Here is a 22,851-nt window from a genome sequence, read left to right as displayed (position 1 = left end):
AAATCCTTCTGTGTCTGTTTGCAGTTAATTTTCTAAGGAAAGCAGGTGGGAATTGGTGCCCAGGAGCTGTAACATTCAGCTACAGGCTTGAGGGGGAAAAGGCTAGATGTTAAGCCAAGTGAGGGAAGTCCCCAGGGGCTGAGGAGAGAAATGTGAGGGCTGGGGAGGTGGGGAGGAAGGTTGTCCATACATGTCTCCTATCAGAAATACTGCTTTTCCCAAATGTCCAGGCTTCATTAGGAAACACCACGGTTCAGTGTGAATTGGAGAAGGTGGGTATCACTTCTTCTGTAACCTGAAGAATAAAGAAAGGTTGAAGAGCAGACATCTCTCAGGTGCTCCTTGAAATCCTTCTCTTCTCAATACCCTCCTGAACACTTGCCAATTAGCCACAGAAGAACTGAAGAACATGATGGAAAGAGACCTGGGTTGTTAGGGCTTTCTGCATTTTAATGACCCCTCAGGTGTATTTGGTGTTGAGCCCATGGGCCTCAGATGCTGAGAAGGTTGAGCAAACCTCTCCAGAAGTTGAAGGGAGAAGTAAATCTCAAAGTTTCTTGGAGTGTTAAGGAGTCCCACTGAGGGCCATTACTGACAAAGCCTCCCCAGGGGGCTGATTAGAGCAGAAAGCTGGAGGCTCTGATTGCAGGTAGGCCAAGGCAATGTGCAGGTGGCTGTGATGCCAAGTCAGCCTTGATGTGTGTAATGAAGCAGAGCAACCAGGCCCTGACACCCAGCCCTTGTGAAGGGTGGTGATTTCCCTCACATGTTGCTCAGAGCTCTTTCTGGGGGTCAGTGTGAAGGTGGGCATGTGCAGCTCCAACTGCAGGACAACAATATGGCATCTCTTGGTTCCCCGTGGACAAGGAGGTCCCAGTGGTTTAAGGAAACTTCTTCTCAGAGGCCTTAGGAGCAGAGACAGCAACCATAGCCAAGAGGCTAGAGACCTCGGTTCTGTTGGAGGCTTTCAGCCATGGCAGTGCCCTCAGCCGTCTCCACCACAGGCTGTCCTACACTGTCCCATGCCTGTACTTGTTTCCCTGCACCCTGTAGACACCCAACAAGCTTCCTCCCCTTGCTCTATCCCCAGGATCTCTCCATATTTACTGAGGTCTCTCTATCCTTGCTGGCTGCTAGTTGAAACACAAAGCCAGGGCCTGATCTCAGAGGCCTCTGGGTGACCTGTTGCACCACACCACTACCCTTCAAGTGACATGTCTTTTTCCTGAAGCCCAGGCTGTACCTCTCAAGATGCAGTTTGTGACCCTTTCCCCTCTTCGTGCTCTTTCCTACTACCAACAAAAGCTCCATCCCCTCTGGAACCACCCTTCAAGCAGTCACAGGCTACTACTATATTCCATTTGTCTTTGACACTTCACCAGGCTGAAGAAGTCCAGGTCCCTCTGCCTCTCCATACAGGCCGTGGCCTTCAGGCCCCCAACCCCATCTTGGCAGACCTCCTCTGGACCCTCTCCATGTTCCTCCCCATTCCTCCAGCACGGGGCAGCCCACACTGGGACACACCATCCCACATGTGGCCACAGCAGTGCTGAGTCGAGGGGGATAAGAACGGCCCTTGTCTCGATGGCTATGCACTTCCTAATGCAGCCCTCTATGCAGCTGGCCTCCTTTGTGGTGAGCACGCAGCACTGGCTCATAGGGCATCCCTCGTGTAACATCTAGGCCCTTCTCCTCAGGGTCACTCTTCTCCTGGTCAGGTCTCAGCCTGTCCTGATGCACCAGCCTGTTCTGCCCCCTGAGGCAAGACCTGCCACTTCTCCTTGCACAACATCATGAAGTTTTTGTTGGCCAAAACCCCAAGTTTCTCAAGGCCCCTCTGGACTCAGGCTCCTCTGGGTCAGCTGTTAATGTATGCGTGCTGATGGCTCATCCTATCTTGCAGTGCCTCTGGCAGGGTAACAGCATGAGGACCTGCAGGACACTACACATAATAAAAGGCAGTACCAGTTTCAAGGCCCTAGTGGAAAAAGTAGAAATCACCATGGCAACCGTCTCAGACAAGCCAAATGAATGCACAAAGAAAGGAAACCCAGGGCCAATGGGGAAACAGAGGTCGGCTGACTGCATGGGAGGGGATCAGGAGAGTAAAAGAAGAATTTAGAAGGGAGAAAAGAGGGACAAAATGCAATAAAAGGTGAAGGAAAAGAAAACTGAAGGTGATTTGGGGGTGGCTGCCAAGCAGCCCTCAATCTGAATGCCTCTGACCAGAGTGGGACAAGGAACATGCAGCTGATCTGGTGATCCTTTTGGGAGACTTACTTCCATGGTCACGAGGAAGCTGAAGGTTTTCCCTAAGGTCAACAAGGGAAGACCTGAGGTGGAAGGAAATGCAGAATCATTCTGGCAGGTTGGGAGGGGCCTGCGGCGGTCTCTAGTCCAGCCTCCTTCGCAGCAGGGTCCAGCAGGGTCCAGCAGGGTCAGCTGTCAGCTCCATCCAGGTTGCTCAAGGCTTTACTCCTTTAGGACTTGCAAACCTCTAAGGGTGGAGATGGCACCACCTCTCTGGAAAACCTGCCCCAGTGCTTGACTGTCTGGATGGGTCAAAAGTTTCTCCTTACACCCAGCCTGAAGCTCTCTTGTTTCAGCTAATGCCCATTGGGGCCTCATCCTCCCATTGTGCACAATGGTGAAGAGCCTGGCTCCATCTTCTTGGTGACATCCTGGTAGGTATGGGGAGGCTGTGATTAGGTCTGCGCAAAGCCTTCCCTTCTTCAGGCTGAACAAGGCCCATTCCCTCAGCCTCTCCTCACAGGGCAAGTGCTCTGGTGCCTGGGCTCCTTGGGGGTGTGCCACCAAACTCACTCCATGTCATCAACAGTGTTCTTCTACACAGGGCCCCAAATGGCTGTAGTATCTGGATGTGCTCTAACAGGTGTGGAATAGAGGGGGATAATCCCTTCCCTCAATCTCCCAGCTGTGCTCTTGTTCAGGCAGCCCAGGACACTGTGGCCTCCGTTGATGCCAGGGCGTGCTGCTGGCTCTCGCTCTCTTTGCTGCCCACAAAGACTCCCAGGTCCTTCTCTGCAGAGCTGCTGCCCAGCTGGCCACTCCCCAGCCCAGATCACTGCAGGCTGCCCCAGGTGCAGGACCTGGCATTTGTTTCATTTGTGAATTCCATAAACTTCCTGGCAATGCATTCCTCCTTCCTGCAGGGGTCCATCTGGATGGCAGCCCTCAACCATCTAGTGTGAGACAATGTTGTCAAACCCCTTGCTAAAACTGTGGTAAATGACATCCACTACTCTCCTCTCCTCCACAAGGACAGGCCTTTTACGACAGAAGGTAATCAAGTTGATCAGGAAGGCTTTACCTCCAGTAAATCCATGCGGACTGTTCGCAGTCACCTTCTTCCTATGCCCAGAAAGGTGATGCAAGAGGACTCATTCCATGACACACTCCTCAGCAAAGTGTGGCTGAACGGCCTTCAGGTCCCTGATTTGTCCTTGTGGCCTTTTTTGAAGATGGGCACAGCATATGCCTTTTTCAGCTCATTGGGACCTCCCCTGATCTCCACAGCCTTTCAAAGGTGACACACAGCAGTCTTGTTGTGAGAGTGGCCAGCTCTCTCAATGTCCTCAGATGCAGCCCACCCAATCCTGCACTTATATGGGTTGAGTTCTTGCAAGTCATCCCTCACTCCGTCATCACTCACTGTTGGTTGTTTTCCTCTGCCCGATCCAGCAGTGAGCCAACATTTTCCTTTTTACTCTTTTATTGACCCTGAAGCAGTAGCAGCTTTTCTTCATGCCCTTGTCATCTCCTTCAAGTGTCTACCCTTGGGGAGCTTTGGCTTCCCTAACACCATCCCTGCTTCACTGGACAATATTTCTGAATTCCTCCATTGCAGTCCCTCCCTCCTTCTGCTTCCAGTATGCTGCCTGATTGCCCTGGAGTTCAGTCCTGACTTCCCAGTGTGGCCAAGCCAATCTCTCAAGCTGTCTATTAGTTTTACTGAGGGCCCAAGGCCAGGAAGAAACAGTGCTGAGCTGTGCAGGAATGGCAAGAGAGGGGTTTGCTGCCTGAGCTGATTCTGCAGCACCTTGAGACCTGTGAGAGAGGTGAACCAATCTCCAGGAAGGACCAAGTGCCACTGAAGAAGTCCCTAGGTCTGGGCCGCCTTTGATCCAGACATCCCGAGGACATCATTAGCACGGTCCCTGTTCATATCATGTGAGGGGGTGAGAAGAGGTTCAGAGGGAGAAGAGCTAGGAGGGTTGGAGAGTGCAGAGACATGAGTGGAGACTCTGCTGTGATGTGCCTCCGAGGCCTGCAGCACCCCTGGCTGTAGCTGGGAAGGACCTTCCCTCCATGCCATGGTGTTGGTGTTCACTTGCTGGCACACAGGCCCCAAACCCCTTTGAGAGACTCTGTGGGGCCTGCCTCGAACCCACTCCTCCAGCACATGGCTTCCCTGGAGGTCCTGTGTGGTATGTGCCAGCCACTTGCGGTTCCTGCTGGGCACCGCTGGCCCCTGGCACAGCACTAGAGGCCTTTTTTATTGCCTGAAAATGAGAGCCCTGAATTAATGGAAGTGCCTGCAAAGCCGGGACATGCATATGCCTTTGTGGTGACTTGAGCTGCAGTATATACAGCTGGTGGAGCCTGGAGAGCAACCTATCTCTCCTTCTGGTGAACACCTCCTTTTATTCAGCTGAACAGCACTGCATGTGCAGTGGAAACACATGGCTAAGGAAGGTTCAGACACTGAAAATATCTGGTGTAGTTTCAGGTGGCCAAGGGAACCCACCCCACCACCCCTCCGGCCCACAGCTGAGGCTCAGGAAGCATGTGGGTGTCTCAGAATTGCTCCATCACAGCTGGCAGACACACACACACAGGACTTGGACCAAGCCTGGAAGCTCAGCCATCACCAGGGCTGTGGGTGCGAGCTGCTGACTCCCCTCTCCACCCCTATTGCTCATGGTGGCAGCTCAGACAAGGGCTTGCATGCAGGCACCTGTTTTGGGCACAGCTGAGCTGAGGCCAGAGGGATCCCACCTGCTAGGGGGTTGTGGGCTGCCTGGGAGGGAGCTGAATCCCCCTGCTGCCCAAGGCCTGCCAAGCTGACATGAACCACCTGCATTTGCTCCTCTGAATCCCTGCCCTGTGCAGGGGAAATGACCCCCTCCCTCTCCCTCTCCCTCTCCCTGCCCAGGTCTCCTGCCTGGTCCTGGGACAGGAATAGGGCTTGACAGAGGGGAACATGTCCCCCTCTCTCCACCTCTGTCCCCTGATGGGATCAAGCACACTGCTGAAATCAGTCTCCCTCCACAGCCCAGAGAGGGACTGGAGGTGATGAGCACACTTGCAAGAGCATTTCCCAGAGGGGACCGTGCTGCCGCTCAGGAGCTGTGAGCCTTGGAGCCCCAGGACAATCTCGAGGGAGCCCGAGGGGCAGAGGAAGTCACGCCTGCAGCTGTGTCCCTGCTCCTGAGTGGGGCCAGGCTCCTGGGAGAGAGGGAGCTGGTGGCACCGTGGCAGCAGTGCCCATGTGCCCAGCTGTGTGCAGCAGCAGCTCCTCTGCCAAGAGCAGCAGGGCTGTGGGCACTGCCTGCTGCTGCTGAGAGGAGCTGCGAGAAGGCAGAGAGAAGTGGAAGGCAGTGTGGAGTGGGAGGAGAGAGGAGAGCTCCTTGTGGGAGACATCTTCCCAGCCTTTTGCATGGTGAGTGTCTAGCTGCAGGGCAATGGGGTTGTGAGGATCGCTCTCCCGGCTCCTCCAGGGCAGAAGAGGGAGAGAGGCTTCAGAGCAGGGATGTGCTGCCCCACTGTCCCCGGGACAGGGCGTGCTGCTTCCTTGTGCCGGGGCTGGTGCAGGGGTGTGAAGCTGGGGTATAGTCCCAGGTGCAGTGTCCCTGCCACCGCGGGGTGTTGTGTGCCCGGGGCAGTGACTCTGCTGCCTGCGTGGGTCAGTGCTCATCCTGCCTGGGCAGCAACCTGCGGTGCTGCAGGGAGAAGGTCTGGGTGGGAGGAGGGATCCCCCAGCAGGCCAGGTTCATTGTCCCGCTGAGAGGGTGCTGCGTGGGTCAGGGCTGCCCACAGCTCTCGCTCACCATGAGGATATTTGGAGAGTGGAGTTTTCCAGAGGACTTGTCTCTGCCTGGTGGGAATGGAAATGCAGCAGTGAGGTGTAATCCCGGGGCTGAGCCTCTTCACCAGCACACTGAAGGGTGACAACACCTGCAAGGAAGCTCAGCAAGTGCCTTCACCACCCCTCAGCCTACAGGCACCACCAGCATCACCTTGCCAGTCTCATGGGAGATCTTCTGGTCTGCTCTTTAGCTCCTGCACACAGGGAGATGCTGATGCTGCTGGGCAGCTTCCTGCTGCTTGGAGGTTTCTGTAGGGCAGAGCTGGGATCACAGTGGGTGGGATGAGGTCTGTGTGGGGACAGAGGAAGAGCTCCCAGCAAGGACACCTCCAAGCAGCAGAGAGATGGTCCGAGAGGGAGAGGAAACTGCTACCTGAAACCTCATATGAGGTTGGGGTGCAAGCAAGTTTCGGCTAGCCCCGGCAGTGCTTTCCCCTCCGCAAGCACCCTGCATCTGTCCTCTGCCACCCAGCAGAGCCCTCTGCCCTCAAGGTCGAGGGATCTAGCACCCAAATTGTCTTTTTGGCAGCCAGAGCCCGAGAAGAGGAGAGGAGCAGCTCTCCTGTCACATGCCCATTTCCTAAACCGTGATCGAGGGACTGAGGACAACGGCCCTGTGATGTCTCCATCTGGGAGGTGGTGTGCACAGCTGGGTTAGGGCAAGACCTTGCTCAGTGTCCCTCACTCTTTCTCTCTTTGCCACCCTAGCCAGAAGCATCAAGGTGTTGCTCCTTGCTTCTCCCCCTGTCCGGGCTGCTCTTGTTCTCGCTCGGGGGCTTTCTGGGGATGACATTTGCAGCTGCAGACTCTGACACAGACCCTGTGGTTCTAGCCATAGAGCTGTCTCTGCAGATGGAGCAAGAGGAGGAAGTCTCCTTGTTGCCTGTGGGGCTCAAAGGAGCAGAGTGTGTGGGGCTGGGGAATGAGCTGACTGTCCCTTCAGGACACCCCTCCTTTAAGACCCTTGACCCTCCCTGGGACAAGCTGCTGCACTGTGCGCTGCTGTGTCCTGCTGGAGGACATGTGTGATAGCTGAATGTCCCATGCAGAAGCCCCAGAGGTGCTAAGGAACTGGAAGTGCTGCTGGCGGTGGCTGTGTGTGGGCAGCTGAAATAAGCCCTGTGTGTCTTTGGCTACAAGCTGAGTGTTGAGAGCTCCCTCTGTCTCAGAGCCACATCACCGAGTCCTTCTTCTGATCATCAGAGCCATGCGCTATGTCACACCCTCTCCATCACTCTCAGAACATGTGAGCTGAGAAAGGGAGGTGAGTTTGGAGATGTGTGCTGTGCAAGGGGACACCACTGTCAGCACAGGCCAGTTTCCAGTAAGGGTAAGTTGTGGCTGAGATTGTCCTCTGGCTGAGAGAGGTGCATGCCCAAGGCAGCAGTTTTTCTGTAAGGAGATATTCTAGTTCCAGAAAAGGTATAAAAGGGGAATATTTTTTTTTTTTCCCAGCGCTTTAACCATGTGAGTTAGACAGCAGTATATTTTAGTGAGCATTTGACAAAGGGCACTTTGGACACATAGCGACATTAAGATTTAATCCCGAGATATCACAGCACAGGCTGGAAAAATCATAACTTTCCCGGTTTGCATGTTCGGCTCAGCTTGAGAGCCGCCAGTGTAGCCTTGCTAAATAATTCCCTCTTTATAAATACTGATAGACATCAACATTATCAGCCTTTGAATCTTATGTCTGCTTATTTCTTAGAAGTGCAAAACAGATTCATGAGACTTCTTACTCTTTTCCTCTTTACATGGTAGAGATCCCCACTCCTGGGCTCTTCCTACCACTAACCACCGTCATTCACAGAGACGTGAGGCCAGTGGCAGGACTCCCCTTGACTCTAGAAGGGCCGGGGCTGCAAGTCTGGCCTCTTTCTTGTGAGGAACAGGAACAAAGTATTCACTGCACTGGTTAAACATTATTGGCTGATGGTTCCTGTCTTAAGGTCGTATCGCTTCTACATTTGATAAGATGAAGATAAAGCTCTGCCAGATTCTCTCCAGCCTCGGTTAGGGACTGATTGATTACCATCTTCCACACAAGATGGTGAACATTATCATGTCAGTGGTATTCAGAGGTCTCCGACTAACTGAAGTAAGAGAGATCAGGTTGTTATGGCTCTGTGGCTTCTTCATCCTCCTTGGGCTTGAAGAATTGATTCTGCTATGGTTAAAGAATTTTGCCAACTCACAGCAATGTTAAGGGTGCATATTCCTACCCTGCAAAGCAGACCAACAAGCAAGATCCCTCCCCCACTTACCCCCCCAAAGTGAAGCTGTTACTTGGGTGGTCAACATGCCTCTGAACTGGATGTGGCTGAACAGCCCTCCTACATCATAGCAGGACTGATTCCCTCTGTCTCACAGACACAGGGACGTCTGTGAGAAAGGGAAAGAGTTTTGATCAGAGAGGGTCTCCCCTGACTTGCCACTGTCTTTTCCTCCTTGGACAGTCCTACATGCCTGATGAGAGCAGAATGTCCAATCTCAGCTCCTTCAATGAGTTCTTCCTCCTGGCCTTTGCAGACACACGGGAGCTGCAGCTCTTGCACTTCTCCCTCTTCCTGGGCACCTACCTGGCTGCCCTCCTGGCCAACGGCCTCATCATCACTGCCGTAGCCTGCCACCACCGCCTCCACACCCCCATGTACTTCTTCCTCCTCCACCTCGCCCTCCTCGACCTGGCCTCCATCTCCACCACTGTCCCCAAATCCATGGCCAATTCCCTGCAGTCCCTCCTCTACAGCATGAGGAACAAGGAGCTCAGGGATGCACTGAGGAAACTCTTTCAATGGGTACACTGTCAGCACCAGTAACTGTCCCATGTGCATCTCCTCCTCATTCCCAGGGCATCTGGCATCAAGGCTACATGTCATTCTTTTTTTTTTTTTTTTTTTTCCCTTACTTTCTCTGATCCATTGTTGCAAAAAGAATAAAAAGTTTTGGTTCATGCCACTTCTCCTCAGAAATCTCTCATTTGAATATTACCCAGAGACAATGATGAAGCAGGAAGCCAGGCTTCCCCCTTCATCAGCAGAGATGGGGGAACCTCAGAGCCTGCTAGTCTGAGCTCCCTCGGATGCCCCCAGTGCAATGAGGGGAGTTTCCCTTTGTGAGGTCTCTTTTGTGATGCCAAAGGAGTTCAGGGGCACAGAGTCAGGCTCAGACGAGTACAGACAGGGTGAGACCTTGGGTCCCGTGTGCATTAAGAGAACTCCGCTGGCCCCAGCTGCAGTCAGAGAGTGATCTTCTACCCCTCTCCTGCAAGGGTGGCAGCTGGCTGTCACTGTGGGCTGGTCCCTTCCCTCTACAGAGCTCCAACACTCACAGTGGAGCAGGAATGGAGGGCGAGGAGGGTCTGGACAGAGCCTCTGCTCTGCAGGACCATCTCCCCACTACCACAGCACACATTTCCTCACTGCTGCCTTCGAGTGGAGGCTGCAGACTTCCTGTCGACATGTCCACCAACAGCAGCAGGAATTGCTCTTGTCAGGGTTGCTCCCCTCATTTCCACCCTGTCCTGCTCTGCTCTCATGTGCACATATGGCCTCAGTGCTCTTGTAACATGGTGTTTCCATGGGGTGGGCAGTGAGTGGAGCCTCCCAAAGTGAGGGAGGGACCATGGTGGAGTAACCAGAAGGCAAAGCACTAGATCCGGGTATGCTTGGGGAAATGAGGGCTCTGCAGTGCCCAGAGAGGCAGAGAGGACCCAGGAGGTGCAGGGAAGGGGGACGGGAGAGTGATTCCTGCACCTTCAGGGAAACACCACAGGCTGGACACCACAGTGAACACCCAAACACATCTCCTGCCTTGGGCAATGCCCTGGGCGTCACTCTGAGCACCATCGATGAGCACAGACACATGGCATCAGTGTAATGGCACCAGTCAGTGGTGACGATCCCTGTCCAATGGGGTTTGTTTCCCACCATGACCTGCTCTGCCAGGGCCAATCAGGAGTCACCTGATGGCCCCACAGCCCCACAGCCTACTCAACCTGCAGAGCAGCACCGCCAGGGTGGGGCCCTGTGGGGTGCACAGTGTGGGGGTGTAGGGTCAGCTAGGCCAGCACAGACACACTGGCCTGGGGAAAGGCTCTCTGGGGAGCAGGGACGTCCCAGGAGAAAAGCAGGGCAGCAGGCAGAGAGAGAAAATGAGAACGAGAAACAGGTTTCTCTGGGCACCAGCTCGGGGCAGGTGGCTCTGTCCCCAGGGAAGCAGGAGGTGCTGGAGGGACTGCAGGGCCAGGGCTGTCGTGGTTTGCTGGGCATTGGGGTGGGCATGGAGGGTCTGGAGGCAGCCAGGGAGGGGGATCTCGTGGGCACAAGAGGAGACAGAGAGCGACCAGCCTCATTGCGTGACCTCGTCCCCCTTGTCAGGGAGCTGCTCCCCTTGTCCTTGGGTCATGCCTGCATTACACTGTGGACATGCCTGTGCCTGGCCTGTGAACCTCTGGGGTCCTCACCTCACCCTGTCCCCGTCCTGCTGACCTGGCTGCCCATCTCTACCTGGGACTCAATGCCTGACTACAGCCAAGAAAGCCTTGGTAAGGGATGAGGGGACCTGAGCAGATCCCCAGGAGGTTGTAGGTACAAAAGGTGACCGTATCACCTCAGCAGAACCTCTTTCCTGACAGCCAATGTGAAGGTGAGAGGAGAGCTTTGGATCTGGACCCCTAGCCAGGGAATGCTGCATGCAGAGTCAGAGCTGGATGAAAAAGGGAGCTCAGCCACTTGGGGGTCTGATACTATGCTGCCTATTTGGGAGAAGAGGATTTCCTGTGCCACAGCTCGAGTGCTTCTGCACCATTGGTGATGGGACTGCTGCTCCAAAGAGTATGTTGTGGGGAGCAGCAAGAGTGGGGCTGCAAGAGTGGGTGGGAAGGGCAGCCAGGAGCCCAGGGTGCCAGCAAGGCCGGTAGGGCAGTGCCCTACCAATGAGAGGTGCCGTCCCACAGTGCCTGGACAGGAAGAGCAGAGCAGGTTTGGGGATGGCAACTACGATCAGGCACAGTCCAACAAAGTCCGGACAAGACTGGAGGGCTCCAACCAGCCCTGCTTTGTGTGGGAGGCTGCACTGGAGACCTCCAGAGGTCCCTTCCCACCACAACTCCTCTGTGAGGCCAGGAATTCCTGCTCCTCAGCCTCTGCTCCAGCACAGCTGACATGGGGATGAGAGCACCTAGGGCAGGGCAGACCTGTCTGGTAGAGCATTATGGGGAAGATCCAAAGGTCCCTGGCTCAGACCTGGGCTTTGGAAAACTCCATCATTCACCCCAAGAGGCTCCGAATGGCTCTTCCACCCTGCCCTCTCCCCACTCCTGTGAGTCAAAGTGGAGTGCAGCATGGCCTGGGGACTCTCTTCCCCACGGGGACGAGAAGGAGAGGGAGGGCCTTCACCAGCCCCACACTGCCCTTTCCACCCGTGGCCTTGGCAGCTGTGTGTGCCTGGCTCTGCCCACTTGCCTGCCCCACACTCCCGGCTGCACTGGAAGCCCATCCACATCCCGGCGCTCCCGCCCTCGAGCTGCCGTCCACCCCGAACCTAGAGGCCGGCCACCCACAAAGGCATCGCCCGGCCAGTGCCCCGGCCGTGCAGCCGAGGGCAGGGGTCTTCACCCCAAGTCCCCTGCTCCTGCCCTGCTGCCGGCACCGCTGCTGCTGTGGCCAGGTCAAAGCCTGCTGCCACCAGACGGCCCCGGGGCCCGAGGCAGCTCCAGCTGCCAGCAGGGCTGTGCTGGAGCCGGTGAGGAGCGGGCTGCGGTGGGGCTGGCAGCGCCAGGGTGGGTGGGCAGAGGGCAGCTGCCCTGGGCCCCGCTGCAGCTGGGGCTGGGGCTGGGGCTGGGGCTGGGGCTGGGGCTGGGGCCAGCTTTTGCCTGGGCATCTCCCGGAGGAGCTGCTGCACGGGATCCTCCAGCTCTGCCCCGGCAGCAGCACCAGTGCTCCGGGGGCTGGAGGGGACGTGCCCAGATGGGGGCAGGGGCAGGGGCTGCCCGGGGGGAGCCCCGAGACCTTGTCCGGGCATGCAGGGCTGGAGCGAGGAAAGCCAGAGCTCAGCTGGAGCTGGAACCAGACCCCTCACACATGGCAAGGGCTGGAGTACTATTAAATAACCATTAAATGATCCCCCAGAGCCTTGGGGATGGGAGCAGCCAGCCCCTGCCCAGCCCAGGCTGTGCCCCACGCGGGGCTCAGCAGACAGCCGTGCTCCGGGACCTGCCGCGGTCTGGTGCAGGAGAGAGGCCGTACAAGGCTGGCCTTGTCCCCTCCGTGGGGATGCGCAGAGCTGCAGGAGGACGCAGCTGGCCATGCACCACCCCACCGCTGGGGGAGCAGCCAGCGCTGGGAGGGGTGATGCGAGGAGCTGCTGCGGGACGATGGGCCTGGGGCAGCTTCCCCAGCGTGGGCAGGCAATGCAGGCGACAACCTGGGCTCTTGTCTCCTGCTCCCTCCAGGGCCTCCCAGCCTGGCGCTGGCCCCGCAGCAGTGCCCGCCACGGGGGGCTGCAGAGCTCTGGGCACTCGCTCCACAGCCCCAGCCCCTCGCAAGGCCACAGCAGTTCCACGGGGCAGAGAGGGGTCTCAGCCTCCCCACCAGCCCCCCCTCTGGAACTGGCCCCAGTGGCACCAGGAGGCAGGCCACAGGGACACTCTGGGTCCCTCCTTCTGGTGTCCAGGAGATCCCCTACCCCCAGCCTGCCTGCAGCCCCCCGGGCCAGCCCCTCTCTCCACGACACACCAAGACCCCCTGCCCTGGGGCTCCTCTGGCCGCTCCTGCTGCCCCAGGGGCACAGCACCCTGCCCTTCCTGGACACACAGAGAAACACGTTCCTCTTCCTCCTTTATTCCTCCTTGCCAGTGCACAATTGCTCCTTTCCTCTTCTCCAGGGACCTCCCTGCTCCCCGCAGAGCCTTTCCCCACCTCAGTGTGTCCAGGCTGGCCTGCCTGGCCCTTCCTGGACCCTTCCCTGGGCTCCCCACAGGGCCCTGGGCTGGTGGTGCTGCTGTGCAGAGGGAGTGGGCTGTGGGGCCACGGGGCCATGGGGTGACTCCACACTGGCTGGGGTGGTCACGGTGGGAAGCAGACCCAGCCGGACGGGCCTCATTGCACCTGACAACCCCCACCGAGGGGTCTGTGGCCATGGACGATGCTCTGAGCAGTCACAGGGCATTTCCAATGGCTCAGGCTGTGTTCAGGTGCGTCCTGAGATCCAGCCCGTGCTTTTTCATTGAAGGTGACATGAAGGACTCTCCAGGCTCTCTTCCTGTGCCTGCTGGGTCCCCACTGGCTGTGGTGCGATTTCAGAGCTCTCACTTGCCTGCACATTCATTGGGTTTGCCCTTTAAGTGTGGGTGACTGCACTTGATTTTGTGAAGCTCCATTCACTGCCCACCCCAGGGCACATGGTGCCCTTGGAGATGCCCTGGGCTCTCCTGGAGGCTCCATACTGCCTTAGAGAAGGACAGGCATCGGTCTCCAGCCCTGTTGGATGGGAGATACCACCTGACCATCCACCACCTCCAGGAGCCCTGGGCACCCACAAGTGACAGCTGAATCCCACCTTCTTTCACTAACACATCACCTATGAGATCATCGCCTTGAGCCCACAGAGAGCCCCAGAAAAGCATCGGGGTCTCTCAGGGTGGAAGTCTTCAAGCACATTTTTGACTCCAGCTTTGGAAGGAGAGCCCAGCCTGAAAGCATTGCACAGAGGAAATCCTCTTTTATTAGAGCTAAGCCAGCTCTGACCCTGTGACAGACATTCACAGATTCCTCTGTGTCAAACAGGCTGGTTTTGGGCTGCTGGAGAAATGGGATGAATTCAAACAATGCCCACTGCACAAAAGCTGTCTGAGACAAACAGGAAATTGCTTGTGAGGAGAGATGGGCACCTTATTTCTGCTGAACTAGAATCATTTGAATCAGTTTGTTCAGGGCAGCTTTGAGCTCCTTGTTCCTCATGCTGTAGAGGAGGGGGTTCACTGCTGGAGGCACCACCGAGTACACAACAGCTACCACCAGATCCAGAGCTGGGGAGGACATGGAGGGGGGCTTCAGGTAGGCAAACACTGCAGTACTGATGAAGAGGGAGACCACGGCCAAGTGAGGGAGGCACATGGAGAAGGCTTTGTGCCGGCCCTGCTCAGAGGGCATCCTCAGCACAGCTCTGAAGATCTGCACATAGGACAGCACAATGAAAACGAAACACCCAAAGAATAAACAGGCACTAACCACAATAACCCCGACTTCCCTGAGGTAGGATTGTGATCAGGAGAGCTTGAGGACATGAGGAATCTCACAGAAGAACTGGTCCACAGTGTTGCCTTGGCAGAGAGGAATGGAAAATGTGTTTGCAGCATGCAGGAGAGCATGGAGAAAACCACTGGCCCAAGCAGCTGCTGCCATCTTGACACAAGCTCTGGTGCACATGAGGGTCCCGTAGTGCAGGGGTCTGAAGATGGCAAGAACTGTCCAAGGAGGAACAGGCATTGACAAGTTAGCACAGGCTTCTCTGAGCCAAACCCATTGCCCTCCTCAGAGCAACCCCCACATCGCCTCTCTCCTTTACCTTGTTCAGCTCCCTTCCCTCACCTCTGCTTTGGGCTGAGTGTGCGGCCTCTGCACGAGCAGGGGCCTCTGCCCATGGGCTACAGAGGAGTCAGCCCTGGGCACCCTGAGCTGAGTGGTGGGGATGTGGTCTGGGAAGCGAGGGGAATATTCTGTTTTTCTCATTGGGAGAGATGAATACAGCGCTCATGCCAGCTGTGTCTGAAAGAGAAGGTCCCTGCGGGGGACGCATCTCTCCCAACCTTGCCCTCTTGATCAGAGCTGCCCATATCTGAACCAGTCACACCAGATCCCACTCCAGCATGGGAGAGAAACAGTGCAGTGAAGGCAGGGGCTGACCCAACCCTTCCTCAACCTCTCTGCCCCACTGACATGGACCCTGCCCTCACATCAGTTCACCCTCTGCACTCTTTCTTCAGGCACTGTCAGGGGAGTGGGAAGTTCCTGCCTCCGCTGCAGCTGAACCCCCTCCTTAACCCCACCGAGCGTGAGAGCAAGAACCAGAGCAGCACAAAGAGGTGAGGAAACTGTGAGGACTACTGTGACGCTCCGACCACAAGGAAAGCAAGGAGCAAGACACAGACGGGCTCTCAGGAAAGCCTTCAGCTCACCCAGCTGTGCTCACCACCTCCCAGACAGCAACCAGAGCAGGACAGTCACTCTCAGCCCCCTTGTCCCGCAGTGAGAAACAAAGCTCTGCTGGAGGTCGGGCTGCTGAGGAGGGGGCTCATGCCCTGCACCCCCTGGCCTGGAGGGCAGAGGCTCTGCTGGGTGGGAGAGGAGACACAGAGGGGCTTCCTTTAGAGGAACATGTCTGCACGGAAGAGGTTAACGGGGAGGTCTCCACATTCCCCCTCCCACAGCATTCACGTTTCTAGCTTCCTCTCTTTCGCTGATCAGATCTTCCCTGCTCAGAGCTTTTCCTCCTGGGAAATGGGAGCTGCTTCTCTATCCCTCGTCTTCTCCCTGTCAGCACTCACAGACCCCATGCAGAGCAGGGAAAGAGTTTTCGGAGGTTCCTCACAGACCTCTTGATCTCTCTCTGTCAAGTCTAGGAACATCAGTCTGTTGTCCAAACCTGGCAGCTCCTTTTCCAACCCTCCCACCTGCAGAAAGCAGGAATCGGAAAGCAGAGACTCAGGAAAGCTCCTGATCTTCAAGGCAACCCCTGCCATGAGTGACCTCCTGCAAAGGTCCCTTGGAAATACCATGGGGGTGAGCTGGAGCTGAGAGCAGCCCTGACCCACACAGCACCCTCTCGATAGCAGAATGAACCTGCTCTGAAGGGGGTCGCTCCTTCCACCCGGACCTTCTCCCCACAGCGCTGTGGGGAGCTCCCCGGGCAGGCTGAGGGCTGACCCACGCAGGCAGCAGAGTCACTGCCCCGGGCACACAGCACCCTGGGGCGCAGGGCTCTGCTCTGAATTACAGCCCTGCGCACACCTGGGGGCACTCCCTGGCTTCACAGCCCTGCACCAGCCCTGCAAGCAGGTAGCCCTCATGCCCTGTCCCTGCAAGCAGGTAGCCCTCATGCCCTGTCCCTCTGACCATGTGGCAGCGCATCCCTGCTCTCAAAGCACCTCCTGCTCCAAACAGCAGAAGCTGGGAGAGCCACCCGGACAGATGCTCTCAGCTGTGGAAGGTGCCAGCTGCAGAAGAGCCCTCCGGGAACCACAGCAGCGGTGCCCTGCAGCCAGAGACTTACTGTGTTAGGGGCTGTGAAGGTTCCTCCCTGCAGTGAGCTCTCAGCTGTCCTCCCGTTCCCAACTGCCTTTAACTTCTGAGTCGCTCATCTCCTCCTGGCCCCTGCAGGCAGTGCCCTGAGTCTTGCTGCTCCATTCAAAGGAGCTGCACCCGGACAGAGCTGTCTCTCTGCAGCGCCTGCCAGGTTGCCCTGGGCTCCGGCAGTCCCAGGAGCCAGGCCCAGCTCAGGAGCAGAGGCCCAGCTGAAGATGTGACTTTCTCTGTCCCCTGTGCACCCTCGAGATGGTTCCAGGGCTCCAGGGCTCACAGTTCCTGAAAGGCAGCAGACTGATTCCCCCCTGACTGATTCCTCATGCTGTGATCTTCTCAGAGGCACCACAAGTCAGGGGGAGCCATCTGCACACACACAGTAACAGCTGACACAAGAGACCTTCAGTCTAGGGGACCTTTAGAAACTTGGGGAACAGGAACCTCATAGAGTTTTACATGGAGAAGGGGCAAGTCCTGGCCCTGGGGAAGGGTAAATCCCATGCATCAGGGCAGGTTGGGACCTTACCGGCTGCGGTGTGACCCTGAGGAGCAGGGTGTGGGCGCTGTGAGAAATGCCATATGAGCCAGTGGGGCACACTCATTGTGAAGAAGGCCAGATGACCACGGGCTGCCTTAGGAGGAGCGTGGCCACCCACACAAGGGGAGCCATTATCCCCCTCAACACAGCAGACCTCCTGCAGGCAGGTGGGCTTGGAAGAGACTGTGAGGTTACTGGTAAAGGGTCAGCTGGTAGGCCAAAAGTCTAACCGGAGGGGACATTGTGGTGAGAGCCATTGTTTCTCAGAAGCTCCTTGGATGGTAGGAGGCACATGGCTGTAAAAGTGAAAGTGATGTCCCTTCTGTCTCTGCAGGTGATGGGCCAGCAGCAAGCACATTGCTGGGAAAGTGGCTGTGAGGTCACTTCTGTGCAAGCATCTGGTAGACCATTAGGAGGCGCATGGATTGGATGTTGCAGCAGCTCATTTGCTTGGATGCTCATGGTGAGGTCACTGCTGCCTGAGTACCCAATAGGCTACCCACAGGCACAGGGCTAGGGTGCTGATTTGGTGGTGTCTCCTGTCTTTGCAGGTAATAGGCCAGCAGCAGGCACAAGGCTTGGATGTTGGTTGTGAAGCCCCCTCTGCCTTAAGACCTGACTGGATAACAGCAGGCACATAGCTGGTCACGTGCATGAGAGAAGCTGGAGGGCCAGCAGTAGGCCCCTTGGCTTGGTGGATGATTGTGAGGTGACTTCTGTGTGAGGAGCTGAGAGGTGAGCCTTTGGCTGCGGCCTAAGGCAGGTGTTTGTGAGGTCACTTCTGCCTGAGGATGTGGTTAGACAGAGCCTGCAGGCACAGAGCCCTTGCCCTGCTGCAACACTCTTGCCAATGCAGCCCAGGAAAGGCCCGGGGTGACCTTTGCCACCAGGACACTTGTCTGGCTCCTGCTGCTTCATGTTGTCTACCAGGACCCCCAGGCCCTTCTCGGCCAGGCTGCTTTCCAGCCACTCGGCACCCAGCATGTCCTGCTGCATGGGGTTATTTTTCCTCAGGTTCAAGACACTGCATTTCCCTTTGTGGAACTTCCTGAGGTTTCTGTCTGCCCATTATCTCCAGCCTGCCGAGTTCCTTCTGAATGACAGGGCCAACATCTATTGTATCATGGCTGTATTTTAGGGGAGGATTGTGTCACAGAAGCTTGTAGGGCCTTAGGAGACCCAGGACTATGCAGGTGACTGAGAGGTCACTTCTGTATCTGCAGGTGATGGGCCAGGAGCAAATACATCGGTTGGAAACTCTGTGAGATCAATAGAGTCTGAGTGCCTGATAGGTCAGCAGCAGGCCCTTGGGTTGGATTTTGATTGTGAGATCACTTCTGCCTCAGTACCTGATTGGATGGCAGCTGGCACCTAGCTGGATCATGTCCATCCAGGCAGTTGGCATGCCAACAGCAGGCACCAGGGCTTGGAAGATGATGATGAGGGTACTGGATTCTGACAGGCTGGTGGTCCCAAAATCTCCAAGGCCAGTTGGAGGCACATGACTGTGAAGGTGACTGTGAGGTCACTCCTGTCTCTGCCAGTGATGGGCAAGAAGCAGGCACATGGGTGGGACCTCACAATCAACAGTGCAGATGTGTCCCCTTTGCCTGCCTCTCCCCATCCTCCTGCCCTTATCTTCTTTTGGCTGGGATGAGTGGTGGTGTGATGTGCTTCTTGTCCTCAGAATGGCTCCTTCCCAATGCCAGCCACTGAGGTTCTTTTAAAAGAGATGACCTCACCATCAACATCATAGCTGTATCACTCTCATAGTAGGACCCTTAATAGATTGAAAGTTATATTTTAAATCTTCTAAAAAGGTTGTATTTGTAATTTGTGTGTTCTGTCACTCATACTGTCCTTTGTGTGACCCTTAGTTAGTTAACCCTTGTGTCTCCCCTTATGTTATCAAATCATTGGTGGGGAGTGATTGTCTATCAAAGGGAACATTCTAGAAAGGTGACAGGCCTAGGCGCTAGTTAGCAATGGGTCCACATGCTAATGAAGGATCCAAAACACACCAATAGGAACGCGGATCTGAACAAAGTGTGGCCAGTGGCAGTGTCTTGATGCCTGTGGTCATAGAGTGGTCCACCTATAAAGAGCCATGAGCCCTTACACTGGTTGGGGGGGGGGGGGCTTTTCCTTGTGGGTGACCCAGGAGAAAGAAGACAAGCTGAAATCACGAAGAATGGCATCGGGGAGGAAGAAACCTGGGTGATCTTTCTCAAGACCTGAAGAAGCCAAGGGCATATTCCTCGACTGAAGACGGCTCCACCGGAGGCTGTGGGACGGCCAGAGGAGGAGGCCCACCACCAACGCCGGGCTTCAGGGACTCACCACACTCCCTCCCCACCCCTCCCGACCTGGGATGCCAGGTCAGAGCTTCAGGATCCTCATCTACCCGCGGACACGAGTTAACCCTGGAAGGGCGAAGCAGCACACCCTTTCTGGTGTGGCCTGCTTGATCGTAGGGCCTCTGGCCGCGAGGCAGCACATTCTCCCCCCACTTGGCCTCCTTGGAGATGAAGAACTTCACCTGGGTGGTGGCACCCTCTGTTGAGGGTGGCCTGCTTAGGATACAGGTGCCTGGACCTGGAAGTGGCGCTCCCCACTCCGGGAGCGGCCTGTTTAACCCTGTCCCCCACAACCACCTTACCACTTTCATGCGTATTCGTTGAGTGTCTTCTGAACTCAAACCTCTGTGTGTGCATGTGTATGTTTGACTATATAACTATTTCTGTTTACTTTTATACTGAAGCTGCAGGTATACCATCGTAAATAAGTTACTACCTTGTGGTTATATTACATTGTTATCAATATTATTATAGTTATTATCATTACCATTTATCAATTCATTAAACTTTGTTACATACCTGTTCACCACCACAATTGTAAGCTCCTTCATAAGGAGTAGGGACACCTATACAACCACCAAAACCGGTCTAGTGTATGGAGCCTGCTGGATTACCTTACAAGGGCAAAACGCCTATGAACTGGTTCAGTCGTTCTGTGGAGGCCTCCTGGCACACGAATCCAGCTGGGAGAGCGTCAGGAGGAAGATGCAAAGGTCCCTGGCTCAGCCCTGGGCTTTGGAAAACTCCGTCACACACCTCAAGAGGCTCTGAATGCCTCTTCCCCTCTGCCCTGTGCTCCCCTCCTATGAGTCAAAGTGGAGTGCAGCATGGCCTGGGGACTCTCTTCCCCACGGGGACGAGAAGGAGAGGGAGGGCCTTCACCAGCCCCACACTGCCCTTTCCACCCGTGGCCTTGGCAGCTGTGTGTGCCTGGCTCTGCCCACTTGCCTGCCCCACACTCCCGGCTGCACTGGAACCCCATCCACATCCCGGCGCTCCCGCCCTCGAGCTGCCATCCACCCCGAACCTGGAGCCCGGCCACCCACAAAGGCATCGCCCGGCCAGTGCCCCGGCCGTGCAGCCGAGGGCAGGGGTCTTCACCCCAAGTCCCCTGCTCCTGCCCTGCTGCCGGCACCGCTGCTGCTGTGGCCAGGTCAAAGGCTGCTGCCGCCAGACGGCCCCGGGGCCCGAGGCAGCTCCAGCTGCCAGCAGGGCTGTGCTGGAGCCGGTGAGGAGCGGGCTGCGGTGGGGCTGGCAGCGCCAGGGTGGGTGGGCAGAAGGCAGCTGCCCTGGGCCCCGCTGCAGCTGGGGCTGGGGCTGGGGCTGGGGCCAGCTTTTGCCTGGGCATCTCCCGGAGGAGCCGCTGCACGGGATCCTCCAGCTCTGCCCCGGCAGCAGCACCAGTGCTCCGGGGGCTGGAGGGGACGTGCCCAGATGGGGGCAGGGGCAGGGGCTGCCCGGGGGGAGCCCCGAGACCTTGTCCGGGCATGCAGGGCTGGAGCGAGGAAAGCCAGAGCTCAGCTGGAGCTGGAACCAGACCCCTCGCACATGGCAAGGGCTGGAGTACTATTAGATAACCATTAAATGATCCCCCAGAGACTTGGGGATGGGGGCAGCCAGCCCCTGCCCAGCCCAGGCTGTGCCCCACGCGGGGCTCAGCAGACAGCCCTGCTCCGGGACCTGCCGCGGTCTGGTGCAGGAGAGAGGCCGTGCAAGGCTGGCCTTGTCCCCTCCGTGGGGATGCGCAGAGCTGCAGGAGGACGCAGCTGGCCATGCACCACCCCACCGCTGGGGGAGCAGCCAGCGCTGGGAGGGGTGATGCGAGGAGCTGCTGCGGGACGATGGGCCTGGGGCAGCTTCCCCAGCGTGGGCAGGCAATGCAGGCAGCAACCTGGGCTCTTCTCTCCTGCTCCTTCCGGGCCCTGCTACCTTTCCCAGGACACCTGCGGGTGCCCTGCAAGCACACGGCTCTGTGCTCCTGCACTGCTGCTCACCCACAGTAGCTGCCCGCTGGCCTTTGTCCTCTATGGGGCCCTTCCCAGCCCAGCCCAGCCCCTCCCTGGCTCTGTCCACCTCCCCTGCCCTCTCCCCAGACCCCCCACCACACTTGGTTTTGTGAGTCTCCACTCACTGCCCAGCCCAGGCACATGCTGCCCCTGCAGATCCCCTCTGCTCCCCGCGTGGCTGCATATCCCCTTCCAGAAGGACGGGCATCTGTCACCTTCCCGGCAATATGTGGGACAGTCCCCGGCAGATACCTCTTGGAGACTCATCCTTTCAGGGGCCCTGGGCATCCACAAGTAGCAGCTGAATCCAGACCTCGTTCCCTCACACATCACCCTATGATCGCATCCCCCTTAGCTCACGCAAAACCCATCACAGCAACAGGACTTTGTAGGGTGCAATTCCCTTGTGCATTCTTGGCACAAGTTTTGGAAGAGGAGCCCAGCCTTCAGGGACAGTACTCAGGAGATCCCCTTTTATTACAGAGATGCTACCTGGGAGGTCACCTCTGACACAGTGACAGGTAGGTTTACAGAAGGCCTCTGGGTCAGACAGACAGGGTTTGTGCCTCTGGAGAAGTAGGATGAATTCAAACAGTTGTGCACAAACATGACTATCAGATAGAACTCCCAAAGCACAAGAATTGCCTCAGAAACACTGAAAAAACTTGAGAAGAGAGATGGGCAGCTTAGTGCTGCTGAACTAGAAGCAGCTGAATCAGTTTCTTCACTGCATCTTTGAGCTCCTGGTTCCTCATGCTGTAGAGGAGGGGGTTCACTGCTGGAGGCACCACCGAGTACACAACAGCCAGCACCACATCCAGAGCTGGGGAGGAGATGGAGGAGCGGGGCTTCAGGTAGGCAAACATGCCAGTGGTAATATACAGGGAGACGACGGCCAGGTGCGGGAGGCACATGGAGAAGGCTTTGTGCCTTCCCTGCTCAGAGGGCATCCTCAGCACAGCTCTGAAGATCTGCACATAGGACAGCACAATGAAAATGAAACACCCAAATATTAAAAAGACACTAACTACAAGAAGCCCAACCTCCCGGAGGTAGGAGTGTGAGCAGGAGAGCTTAAGGATCTGGGGAATCTCACAGAAGAACTGGTCCAGGACATTGCCTTGGCAGAGAGGAATGGAAAATGTGTTGGCAGTGTGCAGGAGAGCATAGAGAAAACCACTGGCCCAAGCAGCTGCTGCCATCCTAACACAAGCTCTGGTGCCCATGAGGGTCCCGTAGTGCAGGGGTCTGCAGATGGCAACATAGCGGTCATAGGCCATGACTGTGAGAAGAGAACACTTGGCTGAAATGAAAAGGGCAAGAGAAAAGACCTGGGCAGCACATCCTGAGTAGGAAATGGTCCTGGTGTCCCTCACGGAATTAGCCATGGATTTGGGGACAGTGGAGGAGACAGTGCCCAGGTCAAGGAGGGCGAGGTGGAGGAGGAAGAAGTACATGGGGGTGTGGAGGCGGTGGTCGCAGGCTACGGCGGTGATGATGAGGCCGTTGGCCAGGAGGGCAGCCAGGTAGGTGCCCA

At 56.6% G+C, this 22,851-nt stretch overlaps 1 protein-coding gene and 1 pseudogene across 1 annotated transcript; both read right to left on the bottom strand.

Moving 5' to 3' along the window:
* Window positions 1-14,004: 14,004 nt before the first annotated feature.
* LOC138062778 (olfactory receptor 14J1-like) lies at window positions 14,005-19,859 on the bottom strand (annotated as a pseudogene).
* A 2,141-nt stretch (window positions 19,860-22,000) lies between these two features.
* LOC138062777 (olfactory receptor 14A16-like) lies at window positions 22,001-22,558 on the bottom strand (the record flags this gene model as incomplete). The annotated part of the gene is made up of 1 exon (XM_068921783.1): window positions 22,001-22,558. A coding segment is annotated over one exon (558 nt), but the record flags the coding sequence as incomplete, so codon positions are not given.
* Window positions 22,559-22,851: the final 293 nt, after the last annotated feature.

Source organism: Struthio camelus, chromosome 29 (genome assembly GCF_040807025.1).
Source record: "Struthio camelus isolate bStrCam1 chromosome 29, bStrCam1.hap1, whole genome shotgun sequence".
Lineage (NCBI taxonomy): Eukaryota > Metazoa > Chordata > Aves > Struthioniformes > Struthionidae > Struthio > Struthio camelus.
The sequence above is the reverse complement of the archived record's forward strand: the minus strand, read 5'-3'. Positions and strand labels throughout refer to the sequence as shown.